Source organism: Seriola aureovittata, chromosome 8 (genome assembly GCF_021018895.1).
Source record: "Seriola aureovittata isolate HTS-2021-v1 ecotype China chromosome 8, ASM2101889v1, whole genome shotgun sequence".
Lineage (NCBI taxonomy): Eukaryota > Metazoa > Chordata > Actinopteri > Carangiformes > Carangidae > Seriola > Seriola aureovittata.
The window spans coordinates 14097796-14111577 of record NC_079371.1 but is presented as its reverse complement, the minus strand read 5'-3'; the positions used below and the strand labels follow the sequence as shown (position 1 = coordinate 14111577).

Sequence of the window (13782 nt, the reverse complement as noted above, 5' to 3'; positions counted from 1 at the left end):
ACGCACTTTCAAAAGCTGACCGGCTGCTGTTAAAATATTTCTGTCAAATGTACTTATTGAAATTTGATATAGGTGTTTTGCAATTAATTTCTGTTCATTTTTTAAAGCAGAAGTTACTTTTACTGTTGCATGTCATCGGAGCCCTCAATGTGAAGCAGTGGGTGGTCCCATGGCTGCTATGGACCACTCCCTCGCACCGGTCCCCTCCCCTGCATTCCCCTCCTTCTGCAAACCAGGAGCCCTACCCAACTCCCTGTCCAACCACTCTGCTCAGCCCAGAGGAGCAGCCACATAGAAAAAAAGAAAGAAGTTAAAATCAACTCACAGCAGAAGAGGGAGGGAGAGAAGGGGGGAGAAAACGCCCTGGAAACTTGGTTGATCGAGACATAGGAAAGGAGTGACAGAATCCTAACAGACTGCAAAGTTGTGACTGGAAGAGGTGCTTTTCTTGGGCTGGGGAGAAGGGGAGAGGACACGTTTTCAAGGATGCTCAAGCTGGTGTGAGGCTTCTTGGGCGCAAAGACTGCGCACAGGTAAAGATGCACTTTTTTCTTTCCTCAGATTGAAATGAAAGTTTTTTGCTTTGTTTTAAAAACTGTGTTTCTGTACTTTGTTGCGAGTTGTACTTTGCTTAAAACTTAACAGTGCTACAAAATACTATATATATAATATACTATAATATTCACTTACAATAACTTGACCAAAGTTTTATCAACTAAGTTGCAAAAGTGTCAAAGTGAAGTCAAACGTTCCTGTAATATTCCAATGGGCACTTGTAGTGAGACTGTGTATCATAAGTAAGATGACAGTGACTTTTTTCCTATTTGTCCTATGTGTTTATCTCCTGTGGTATTTTATGGTTTTTCTTTTAGGGAAGTTTTGCTGTTTTGTTCAGTTGTATGAATAGAAAACACATGTGAATTTTCCTGTTAATGTGGTGGTAATGTTTGGGAATATTATCATAAGTTTTAAATGCTGATTTAAAATGGTGCAGCACATGAGAAGTGGGTGTGTATCCACAGCCGCCATATGAATGCAGAGGACTGGAGTTGCGCACTTCACTTTTCCTTTGACTACACACAAAGGTTGTTATCTAAGTTGCATATAAGTGCTGAACCCACTGTTGTCGAGAGAATAAAGAGGAGCTTCATATGATTTTTGCCCCTTTGGATATGAGAGGTAACACCTCCTCACTTTGTATTTGTGTAGTAATTTGACTATTATGCAATGTGGATTTCTCTCTCCATATTCGTAATCCCTAGTCTGTGAGATAACAAACTTTTTTTATGGCACTGGAATATCCCACACACTGAAGGTGGAAAGGAATAAGCGCTGGAAAGATAAAAGAGTTAGGCTGTGTGAGTTGATATTATAGACGAGGTGTTTCTCTTATCTGTCCAACGCCCTTCGCTGAGATTTGGAAGTTTATAATGTGAAGGTACTTCCCTATGGAAGCCTGCAGCAACAAGCTTGGGTGTGGATTCCTCTCCTTCACCTCCCTCCGCCCCCCTCCTTTTTTTCTCCCTCCCTTCTTGCTTCGCTGTCTCCTCACAGAGGCACACCCTTTACAGCCAAAAAAAAAAAAAGAGAAAAAAAACCCATACATGCTGTTGCAGTGGGTCCCTCCAAGCACATCCAAAGGTCCTTTATGGGGTATCCAGGGGGTTTCAGCAAAATTAAACGTATCAATCACAACCTTTTCTTTGCCTAATCTCATGTAATGTCATATATGGGCATATTTTAATGCAGTATGCTTTCGTGGAATGTAGCGATCTTGTCTCAAGCTTCTAGATGTGATAAGTTTTTGAACAAAGCGTTCCTCCTTTCCAGCTAGTGTTACGTAAGAGAAAGTTCAAAACTATCACTGCTGCTTTGTGCTGAGGCATGTATGTTTTGTTTTTTTTTGTTTTATATATATAGCTTAATTTTTCTTTGGCAGAGAGAGATTTGTCTTTCTTTCTGTTACCTTGGGTCTTTTAACCTGGGCTCCCAGCCAGGGTGTGCAGGGGAGGAGTGAGGGGAGAAGAGGAGAAGGAGGGAGGAAGACGGGGAAAGAGAGCCAGGGAGTGAGTTAGTGAGGGGGGATGGGTGGGGCGGGGGCGAGGAGGGGAGTAATGGAATGTAGTGGTTTGGAAAGACAAGCTAATTGAAACCAGGTTTGAGGCATAGAGGGGGAGCGAAGACTTCGCACATTTGTAGAAAGACAGGAACGCATTTTATAAACCCAAAAGTTGTGAGATGTTTATTTTTCCTCCAAATGTACATGTAAAGCAGAAGTGGCATCTTTCCAGGTGTGGTTCAAACTTGAATCACCACATATCGTCTGCTCTGCGTTTTGATGTGATGTCTTTGTTCAAATAGTGGCAAAAGCAGATAAAAAAAAAAAAACAACCCCATACATAATCCTTCGTCGTATCTCACTTGAAAGTCAAATTTCTGTGTGTGCAGTTGCCTGTCCTCCACGGCTCCCTGCTGCCACACCCAAGAGTCATTTCAGTGGAGTGCTCCGCTCTGCACAGTTTTTTCTACAATGCGCACTTAACTCATGTTTAGGGCTCCACAGCTGTAAATGTCTGGCATTTCTCAAGTCACTCTTGTCAAGGTGATTGATTGTTACTCAGACTGCCTGAAGAGCCAAATGGTCACACAGGGCTAAAAGATCTTTGGGCATTAGGTGTGTGTTAAAGTTATAAGTGTTTAGTGTTCTTTGTATTTCAAAAATTCCACTTTTACTCGGTGATAATATGGCGAGACGCATTGTATGACATGTTACTTCATGTGGAGAGTTTTGCTGCAATGGTATGGGTATATAAAATAGGAACATAAAAAAAAAGTAAATAGCTTACATTATAAACTTATGTTTCAGGCGTGGAAAGTTTCCGAACTGGTTCCTCTCTTCCTGCAGCTATAGCCAGTCAGTTGTGACCTGGGGCGGATACTGTTTATTTAAATACTTGCAACGTCTATCACTGCAGCAGTACAGAGGCTACATTATGTTGTCACCTAGATTAATGTAAGACATCTGGAATGCCAAAAACCACACTGTGAAATTTTGAAGAAGCTTAACTGATAGAATCTTGCTCGGTCATCATAGCCGATATCCCTCTGTGAGTGCCACTCATGGTGATTTTGTTGCACTTGCCACCCATGTGGCAAACAGCATCTTTACTAGCCTGAAGAACTGTTTGGAGTCTTAGCTTGACCATGTCAAAATATTTATCACAGCAGTCCACCAGAGCCACTATATATTCTTGTCCTGTTGACTGGCAGACGGGAGGAGCTGTGTTACTCAGCCGTGCCAGTGTGAAACGGAAAGAAGCTGGTCTCTAGCACACTTCCTCTGTCATTTCCTCATGGGTTTGTTGAGTGGGTGGTTAAAAGGAGGGACAGCGTGGAGAGGCAAAAAGAAGGAGGTGGATTTAGTGAATAAGCTGAAAGAAGGGAGGGCTGATTGCAATCAAACTATAGCTTTTTTTTTTTCACACTTGGCATTCATTTAGAAGCAAAACTGGGCTCTCGGACATCCTGAAGTTCCAGCAAACTCGCTGAAGTCCCACCCTAGAGCTTGGGTAAATAACACAATAGCGAATTTGTAGATACACAACTGCTCCAGTGAGGGATGTTTAGTTTTCCTCCTGCTGCAAATAAACATCTAACTGTGGTGTGTGATTTTAGAGAGTCTTTCTAGGCAGTCCACTCAGCAGCCACTCCCTTTTCATCCATCCATGCTGGGCTGGAATGTTTCAGCATGCCCTCAGTATGCTCTACGGAGTGGCTATCATTATCATTGGCTGCCTTCTGGTTGAGAAATAGTGTTTTGAGAGGTATGATGAGACAGTCATCACAAGTTACGCATAATACCCCTGTAAGTCACACCCATGCACGTGCACACAAGCTTGGAAGGACTTTTGCAAGCATCGCATTTTGTTTGATAAGCCTGCAACGTTCAACATTGCTCAGCTAAACATCTGTGGTACGACACCATCCAAAAACAATAAATCTTACGTAACAGTTGCCTCACTGCACCTGCCCCCCCCCCCCCCCCCCCCCACACACACACACACACACACACTAACTGTCTTGTCTTGCACCCCAACCCCCACTAGCTGTTATGTTGCCCTGCACAAGGAGTGACATGCGGCATCTGTTACAAAAACTCTATTTGGAATGAGGCGCCCAAAATGTCAGGGCGGCAGGGCTTGGAATGTAAATTTAGAAATACATTCAGCTTTGTTTAGGCTTTCTTTATCTGGCACAAGATACTCAAGGATGGCACTCCTCACAATCCAACATCTCTTGTTCTAAACAACTCTGAGCTATGTGGTCTAAATATTAAGTACGAATACATATCCTAATGCAGTGCTAATGCTTCAGGTTCTACAGCCAAGGAAGTCTTATGTCTATATATACATTCTGCTGCTATGGTTTCATCTAGCCCTGCTCTTAACCTTCTCACCTCCTGCTCCATGAATGGACTTGCATTTGTTCTTGTTCAAACAGCAGCTGTGGAAGACTGAAACAAATCCTGACTAAGTTGCGAAAATAAATTGAGTTGAAGTAGGACAGTTACATGACATAGCCTCCGGAAGGGCTGGTGTGGATGTCTGCAAACCTGAAATGATATCTTAATTATGTGTCAGAACTGTGTTAACTTCACTCTCCCCTTTCTCTTTATCTTACTCTCTCTGGTGTAACTAGTTATGCCAGTTGTGCCATCCTCATCTCAGAAACATGGCTGTGCTTTTATTCATCATATTGTTTTACTTTGTTAGTTGCTCAATGTTCTTGGCTCTGAAACTGCCTGTAGGAACCAGCCCTGGGTCACTTCTCATTTCAGAATTTCAGCTATAGTCAAATGACCTCTTTCATTTTTGCTAAAATGTTACGGTTGTGTTCTTTCGACTTTTATGTCAACCTTTTTTGTATGGCCCAACAATAATGTCTCGGAGGGATTTTCGAAGCAAAACAACAGTACAGTTTATGATGCTGCCTAAGTTCCTAAGAAAGCAAGGAACTACTCCCCTTTAAACCTTAGCGCATTAGGAAAAAATTGAAGAAACCCTGGGAGACGAAATTCAAATTGAGATCCTCCCTCCTAGGAACATCTAGGGGTGTAACAGAGAACAATGAGTAATGATAGGAACCCTGAGTTATCTGGCACGTACTGCCTCATACAGTATAGAACCCTTAAGCCACTTTCCTTTTGTGAACACGAGGCTTAAAATATAATTTACATGAAAATCAAGGCAAAGTTGAAATGTACTCTCAACGCGCAACCCCTGGTCTTGTTTGTGATCTCGTAAAAAGCAAGAGAAGAGGGTTTTAAGAGTCTTCATCAGTTTTTCCATTTAGTGCACGACTCCTGCCAAAGTCACAATGGTTTAATCAGCAGCAGGCCAACTTGGCGTCAGTGGGCAGGCTTTGGTCTTCTGCAGGACTTGTGGTTTGGTTTAGGGCTATGTGGACTATGGAGTGCAGAGAAGAACCATTTATTTTGACGTGCATTCCTTTTATATGCGTCACACATGCATGTCCTATCTGTGTTTTTGGGGGAAGAGTGAACCTACGCTGGGGCCTGCTGTGTCTCCTTTTGTGTTTGTTGTACTTGCTGTGTCAAACTGCAGTACAGAGAGGGTAACACAGAGTCTGTTTTGACAACAAGACTGATTTGGTCACTGCTCCTCTCTCCCTCTTTCCCTCCCTGCACTGAGGCCTTTTTATTTGCTCATAATCAAATCTTATCACTCAACAGCACCGCTGTGCCTGATTCACTTATGACTGAGCTTTAATCATTGTCACACTGCTCCTGTTTTCTGTTCACCAAACTGATTGGATTTGGCAATCAACCAGATAAACTGACTAAAGCCACTTTGATCAGTTACCAGTGTGCTGTGATCTAAGTACAAACTATGACCAGGTACAGTATGTGTTCTGAAGGCGTAGAATAAGAGCTAAAGCCTGGGGTGGAAATGGACAGTAGTGACATGTAGAGTACTGTTTGTTGTAACTGATTGCACAGGTGGAGCCAGCTATGATAATTATAGGAGCTGTGTGTATGGATGATTGAAATGGGATCCATTCAGCCAATCCTGTGTTACTTTTCAGCGTTCATTTGAGAGAGTGTGTTTCACGGTGCCGTTAAATGTGACTATGTGACTGGATGTGGTGTTCTTGTTTATTTGAGCAGAACCTGGAGGTGGGGGGTGTGGTGGACTGACTGCAGGAGGGTGGCCACTCAGGCAGGGTCCAGGGTGGGCGGCATAGAATGAAGCTGGAGTCAGAGTCAGAGAGAGAGAGAGAGAGAGGACATTTCTTTATAGTTAGTCATTGTGGGGAGAGGCTGGGCTCACTTCCAGCTGGCCTGACGGCTCTATCAAGGAATGTGTGTGACTGGAGGCCTGGGTGGGGCTGTACTCTGAGCTGCTCCCTCTGTAAGCAGAGCAGAGGCAAAGCGACGTGATCCACCTCGTGGACTGTGGCGTGGTATTTCTACTCTTGAGCACAGCATGTGTTTTTATTTGCTTTCGCCACTGTTGGTGACCACGTTTCACCTTACTGTGTTGTGTGTGTGTGTGTGTGTGTGTGTGTGTGTGTGTGTGTGAGTGTGTTTGGTCTCACCAAGGAACTGAGTGCTGAAGGTGTGACAACCTGTTTTCTTATCAGTTGACTGTATTTATTCAGATATGGCCATTGTAAAAAAAAATCTACTTGCATGAGACTATGTATTTTTTTTGCTTCATGTATCTGGATGTTCATCAGAAAATCTTATAAAAATAAGAAATAAGTCTCTTTCACAGAGATCTCCCATACCCATTATCTGATTTTTTTTTGGGCTTCAAGTTTAACCATTCAATTTGTACCTTTGAAAAGTGTCATTCAGTCATCCCTGTACCTGAATGACTCCCCAACATGGCAGTCTGATGAATGCGTCTCTGTAACTAGAGTATCGGCCAGATAGTGTACACAGCTGCTGTGGCACAAGGCTTCCTACACAAACACAATGACAACCACGTACTGGCTGCCATTTATCTCAGCTATGTCCCATCTATTTCAGCATAGGACCGGTTCAAAGCAGTCAACAACAATGCATTCTTGGGCAAAAACTTTTTACAAGCTTTTCACCGCTATTGCTGCTTTTAAAAGGACACGTTTGCTCACTTTCTCTCTATTGCATTTAGTGTTTAGCAAAAGTATTTAAACCCCGACTGTTTAGAAATGGTTTCAGAGTCTCACAAACACAGTTATTTGGTGTAATTTTCACCACGGTAATGAGCACTTTAGTTTATTGAACACGGGGGACTGGGGAGGGGGAGGTTAATGATGGGGTTGGAGAGCCTGTGTCGGAAGAATTTTTCTGAGGGACATGTTCCCACCGGTAGATGCCTGTCTGTACACACATCAAGTCTGGTTCTGTTTGTACTGAGACTGACAAAGAGAAGGCTTTGTTTCACAATATGCCGGTGGGTTGAAACAATAATTCTCATAAATCTTGTAAGATTTTGGGCTAGTTACAGCGGGTAAAAGTAAGATTGACTTGGCATGCAGTATGAAACTCGGAATCCAAATGATTAATACAGTTACAGCAACAACATTTTCCTGCTATATTGGCGTATATGGCTACCTATTTCTGCCGTTATACTGCAGTGAGTTTGTATGTCACACCTTGGCAGGGAAGTCTTGTTTCACAGTCAGTGAGAGTAGAGGAATTTACAAACACATTTCAGAGAACATTTCCTTTTAGATTTCCTCTAAAACTTGATTTGTTTCTTTTTAACTCTCAGTTTCAAATTCCATCAAACTGAGCAGGATCCTGGATAGACAGTGTGTTAGTGTGTCCATCCGTGTCCTCTTCTGCAGAAGTCAGAGCCACACTGAAGAAGCAGGTGGACTGATTAACTTAAAGGGAGTGTTTTGCATAATTACTTGTCAGGGTCAATACTGCTACCATTGCTTGGTTAATTATTGAAAACTCTGAAGGCTATGATTGGTGATGGAGGGTCCATTGAGCATGTGCAGTAAAATACCATGGGTAAATCTTGTCTGTAACACCGCTATACGTGGCTGTCATGTGAGGGCACAAGTAATAATGCAACAATGTGACTTTTCATGTGAGGAATATGTTTACTTATCTGTCAAACATGCAGTTGAAACATGTTGTGTTATTGTATAGGAGAGGAGCATGATGAATTTGTGATATGGTTCTTTTGTATTGCCCATGATAGTGTAATTAACTGTATATATATTTTAAAATTCATATTAAGTAAACTCCAATCTTCTCATTGTTTTTGTCAACAGAAGTCAAGAAAGAAGCATCACAGCATAAGACTGAAGCCCTTGGCATTGCTTGAGCAATCTAAGGTAAGTGTCCCTCGACATGATGCAAAAGATCCACACATCACATCTGTGGTGCAGAGAAAACTTAATTTCTCTGTACCCATCACTCCGCTCCAAGGCCATCTAGTCAGTGTCACCTTAGAACAGCGCTCTCTTATGCGGCCAGACACCAAACCACTGTTGGAATGTTTGTTGTAAAGCTTCCTTTGAACCTGGAAGGTCATACCACCGTCATTCAGCTGTGAAAAGCCTGCCTTGTGGAAACCTGACACTTGGCTGCTTCTGCTTCCCGAGCCTCCTCTTGCACCCCTCCTTCCTCCCCCAGCGACCACCTGTTCCGCTCGAACCCCTTTCCCCTTCTTATGAAATAACCTTGCCAAAAGCCCGCCAAGCTCACACTGTTTTAACTGTTTGTAGTCTGCATCTTTGGGAGGTTTATTCCTTTTGAGTGGAGGGAAAAGCTAGATGATAAGGCATACTAATCCAAAACCACACACAGCCTCTGAAGGCCAATGACAAGCCAGAAGAGAGGTGTATCCAGAAATGATGTGGTTGCATTCTAGTAAACAAGCTTTTGTCTGGCTGGCTGTGCCCATGACACCCCTTGCTCAACACACATGCTAGGCCATAATAAAATATGATATATAGACAAGCTCATCTATCTCCCTTTCCCCTAATTTTCCTCCCGCTTTCACGGTTTCTTCAATGCTTTTTGCTAAGATCTCATTTTGTGTGTCCTTCAAATACGCTTTAGATGACATCACTAATGAAATTTAAGGACATGTGACACCAGGAATGTCACCCTCAGACATGAAAACAAGAGAAATAAAAGGGAAGGATAGAGGACTGGTTGATTGTCATATTGCCTGATCGCTTTGAGTCACAGACTGTCTGCCTGTCTTATGATCCCAAGAACAGGGGCTTACTTATTTAGCATCTGTTTACAACACAATCCATATCTAATCATATGATCTTTTTGGATCATTACTTGTATCCATGTTTGCCCCTATTTCCATCATAGTTTATAATTGTTAAGGCATATTCTAAGCTTGTGTACAGAGGGGGATTCTGAGACTGAGTTTAGTAAAGAATGAAAATGCAAAGAGATTTTCCTGCAAATATTCTCGATGCCCTATGCACTGTATGGCATTGTACGTCTCTGAGAAGACACGTCAGAAATAGCCCCAAATTTTCATTTCTACTCGGCTGTCTTACCCCGTCGTCACTGCTAGCATTCCACAGAGCAGTCTCACAACCATTCGCTTTCATTTTTTTTAACCATTTCTTCTTCTTTCCATCTCCCTCCTTCTCACTGAGTTCCTTCCTTCCCTCCTATATTGCTGTGAGGCTCAGCTCCTCCCCGCAGCTTTCTGCCAGAAATATGTCAAAGCTGGGAGAGCAAGGACGGCCAAAATAGTGCACTCTCTCTCATGGAGAACCTCGGAGCCTGGGTAAAATGCGGGAGGAGGAAAAGAGGTTTAAAAATGAAAGGGTGATTATGGATAAAAATAGACAGATGGATAAGGAGGGAAAACTGAAGTTGTGCCTTTGAGTGAGAGATTGAAAAATGAATAAGAAAACTGTTTTCTCTCCCTTGCTCTTGGGGAATTTTTGTGAACACATAGATGTTGCCTTCCCTTTGTCTCTGCGAATTGTTTATTTCAAAAATGTAATCCAGCCAATAATAATATGTGCCTTGTGTGAGAGTTTAAGTGTTTCATCTTCACTGGCCCCATCTCAAACGCTAAACAGTTCTTTGCAATATCAATAAGCCCTGAGAGGCATGTGGAAGAACGAAAAAAGTGAGGAAACCAAGATCATGTGAAAAGATTTTCAGCTATTTTTGTCTGTTTTCATTGACTGAGTGAAGAGAGGAGGTGGATGTGTAAACTGAGCCACATTGTGACCCATGGGGAAAACACAAATTCTTTTGGTTCAGTCCAGATACTCTCAGGGTGGGATCAGAGGGGCCTTGTTAAGATACTATAACTGGCAGTGTCAGCTGACATGAATGGAATTTGTTATATATGAAATTAATTGGATAAAGCTGGATATTTGGCACTGCAAACTGCCTTATTTGTCCCTTCTGCACTGTATTTGATCGACATAATGGAGCAGATTTAAGGCTTGAGGTTTCATGATTTATGTTCAAGTCTCACTGACAGACACAATGAGATTGAAAGGGAGAGGAGAAAGAGAGAGAGGGGGAAAAAGATCAGGTTGTGGATGCCTACAAGTGGCTGGTATCATCTTTGGCATAAACACCATCCCTATCGATGTTGGTGGCCCTGGCCCTTGTTATTCAGTCCCGAGAGTTTGCGAAAGGCTATTTTAGAGAGAGGCCTTAATATTACCTCAAAGCATTGCTTGCATTTTCCAGTGTTCCCAGTCATGCAGGGCCAGTCTATTTATTGACGTGTGTTAATTGGTGTATTGCATGTTATGTGTTCTTGGATAGGGTCCAGCAAACTAGGGAGACAGTTTGCAAATCACTTGGCATTCCAAGTGTCTGTGTTGCTTTCTCACACACCCTATGTTTTTTCAGAAATCTGCTCTGTTAATTTTAGTTTCATAATCTTTATTGACACACAAGTCTAGACAGTCCTGTTTTCCATGTATTTTTTTTTTGTTTTGTTTTTACAATTTAGAGTTTGACAGTTGATACATAAATGTTCAAGCAGAGAACAGAAAAATTTTGTTAAAACATTTTAATGTATAGCCTACATATCTGCCAAAATTATTATTTATCTCCATGTAAAGGCACTGGAGCAAATCCAGACATAGTTGCTGTATGCATGGTAATATTTTAACACACTACCTTAATTACATTAGGAGAGAAACAGGTCCCACTAGTATTTTTTGAAATCCCAGCAAACAATCCAAACCATTGGTGTTGTCTTTTTCCAAACTTCTCATTTTGTTTAAAATACTGTACGCTGGAAGTGTGGAGAGAGTGGCAGATGGCAGTTAAGTGAGTGATGCATAATACCGACCCTTTGGAAACAGCTGTTTTGTTATCTTTGCCTCAGGTTCCTCTTGTTCCCAGCAGCTTGTTATCTTGCAGAGCAGTGTGGCAGCTTCAATGAATGGGGGTGGGTGGGGGGTTGTGGCTTATTGGTCCAATTATGTTATTTAAAGTTACAGGCTTTCCCTTTCCTAGTTAGCCTCTGGTTGTCAAGTACATCCCATGAAAAACACAAGCAACCATTCACCACCATGACTCACATCCTGTTTCTTTTGTGTCATCCCATGGATAGGCTTTTAATATTTGCATTGGCTGGTTACAGGCAAACAGAAAATTTGCTGAAATGCAATTCAACTGCTGCAGAGTTTGATGGGGTAGTGATGATGAATGATTCTCTGAAATTACTTTTGCGATACAGCTTTTATTTGTGTCTCACAGTGCGATACCATTTAGCAAAAAAGTTTCAGTATTGTGAAACATTGACTGGTTGCTGTTGGAATGATCAAGTCAGATGCTCAAGCAATGAAAACAGCCCATTGAATAACCTTGCTTTTTTAAAAAAAAAAAAAAACAACAATCTTTTTTGTTTTCTAACACAGTTCCACTACTTATTATCTAGTCAGTGGGTCCTATGGACGATGACTTGTCGGTTCATGCATTGAACCATTAAATTGGTGAGTGGCTGTAGTTCAGTCAGTAGAAAGGGTAGTCTTTTAATATTAAGGTTGGTGGTTTGCTTCCCTGTGTCGCCATGTACATGGAAGGTGGCTGAGCAGATGATGTAAATAAACATTATTATTATTATTATTGTAATGGTCGCATATGTGTTTACGACAGTACACATACACAGTTTAAGTCAAGCATGCTTGTAAAGTGGCTTGATGTGAAGTAATAGGAATATGGTGAACTGTTACATCATTGTTTGCCTATTGAAAGAGATTCTGTATCATGGCCAGCAATATGTAGTAAAGACTAATGACCACACCCAGTAAGTAACATGATATTTGTTTTTGTATTACTATGCGCACCTTAGTGTTTAAAAGTTTAAACTGTGTGCAGTGATATATAATGAACAAAATTAGAACAAATTTATGGTCAACCTGGACTGAAACTGATATGTATCTGTCATTAGTGAACACAATAATAAGTTTGGTGTGCCTTGTTTGTATGAACATATGCAAACCTGTAATTGTTTTAGAATTACAGTGCTGTTTGTGGATGTGCATGTGAGTGGGCATGAGGTAACATGCTGATGTACAGTATGTGTTACTGTGTATGTCTGCGTGTGTGTGTTTTCCTAAAGCAAGGCAGCTTTAACCATCATTGTTCTCTCTACTGACATTGGAGCTGGGGTGTAGGCGAAGGATCAGGCTGCTTTCCTCAGGGCAGGGTGTGGTGTGACTCCAACCAAATTTCCAAAACAGAGCAAAAAGGAGCGAGAGAGAGAATGATTTGGTTTTTGCAGAGGTAGAGGCTGTGTTGTCTGACAAGGTTTCAACACCATCTAGTGTCCACCATTGGGTCCTACAAGATGGACCTACTTTTAAACCTGGTTTGGTAAATGTTTAATTCAGTCAAATATAGAATTTGTCTTAAGGGTGTCTTTACTTGGTGAATATAAAGTGATGTTATTTTGTTGTTTGTCATGATTTTGTCTTAGTGATCATCACTGTGTTTTCTTCATGTAGGAAAACAAAGGTAGAGTTTCCATCACACCAGGGGTTAAAAAGAGGAAAGCAAAAACAAGGTATTTTATGAGTATTTAAAGTCACAATAAATCCCTTGTATTTTCTATATTTCTTCCTGTATAGTTGGATGCAAATGCATACAGTCTTTGTAGTTTTTTTTTTTTCTTGAACCCAGTATTTGGTTATGTTTACAGATGGCTGAAGAGGAAGAAACCAGGGAGGTGCTCTTTCCAGACTGGGAGGGGCCAGACAAAACTGGCTTAACCATTGAACAGACAAGTGGAGGAGAGATCTTCGTCAAGGAGGTGAAAGGAGAGTCACCTGCTGCACGGTCTGGAAAAGTATATGAAGGTAGTAAATTCCTTTTTTTCCTTCTAAATAAGTGTCTTTCATCAAGTCAAAGTAAGAATTGTCCCACCTATGTGTCGACTAATATCCAGTATTCTTAACAGACTTTTTTTTGCTACTGTCTCCACTTAATTCACAGGTGACCAGATTGTGGGCGCCACTATCTACTTTGATAACATGAGCTCAGAAGAAACAGCTGACCTACTGAAGACACTGAACCGCCACAAGGTTGGACTGAAACTACAAAACAAATCCCCTTGCTGCTCGCCCGTGAGCACACCATGTCGTTCACCAATGGGCACATTGACATGGGAGGGGAAGACCCGGTTTGGAGGTTCCAGTCCAGACATCATCCTTGTAAGTTTTTTATTAAGTTGTAAGATATTTGACTTGTTCGTAGGAAACAGAACAAAATACATGGTATAATAATATTTCCATGTTGTGTGC

The 13782-nt window shown here is 41.6% G+C and overlaps 1 protein-coding gene across 1 annotated transcript in view; it reads left to right on the top strand.

Annotated features, from left to right (window-relative positions):
* Positions 1–259: 259 nt before the first annotated feature.
* ahnak (AHNAK nucleoprotein) overlaps positions 260–13782 on the top strand; it is a 33625-nt gene continuing 20102 nt past the window's right edge. Inside the window, exons 1-5 of the mRNA XM_056382204.1 lie at positions 260–533; positions 8296–8358; positions 12988–13046; positions 13182–13338; positions 13475–13692. Of these exons, the coding sequence (XP_056238179.1) occupies positions 13182–13338; positions 13475–13692 (375 nt within the window). The 5' untranslated portion in view covers positions 260–533; positions 8296–8358; positions 12988–13046. The remainder of the gene's footprint in view (positions 534–8295; positions 8359–12987; positions 13047–13181; positions 13339–13474; positions 13693–13782) is intronic.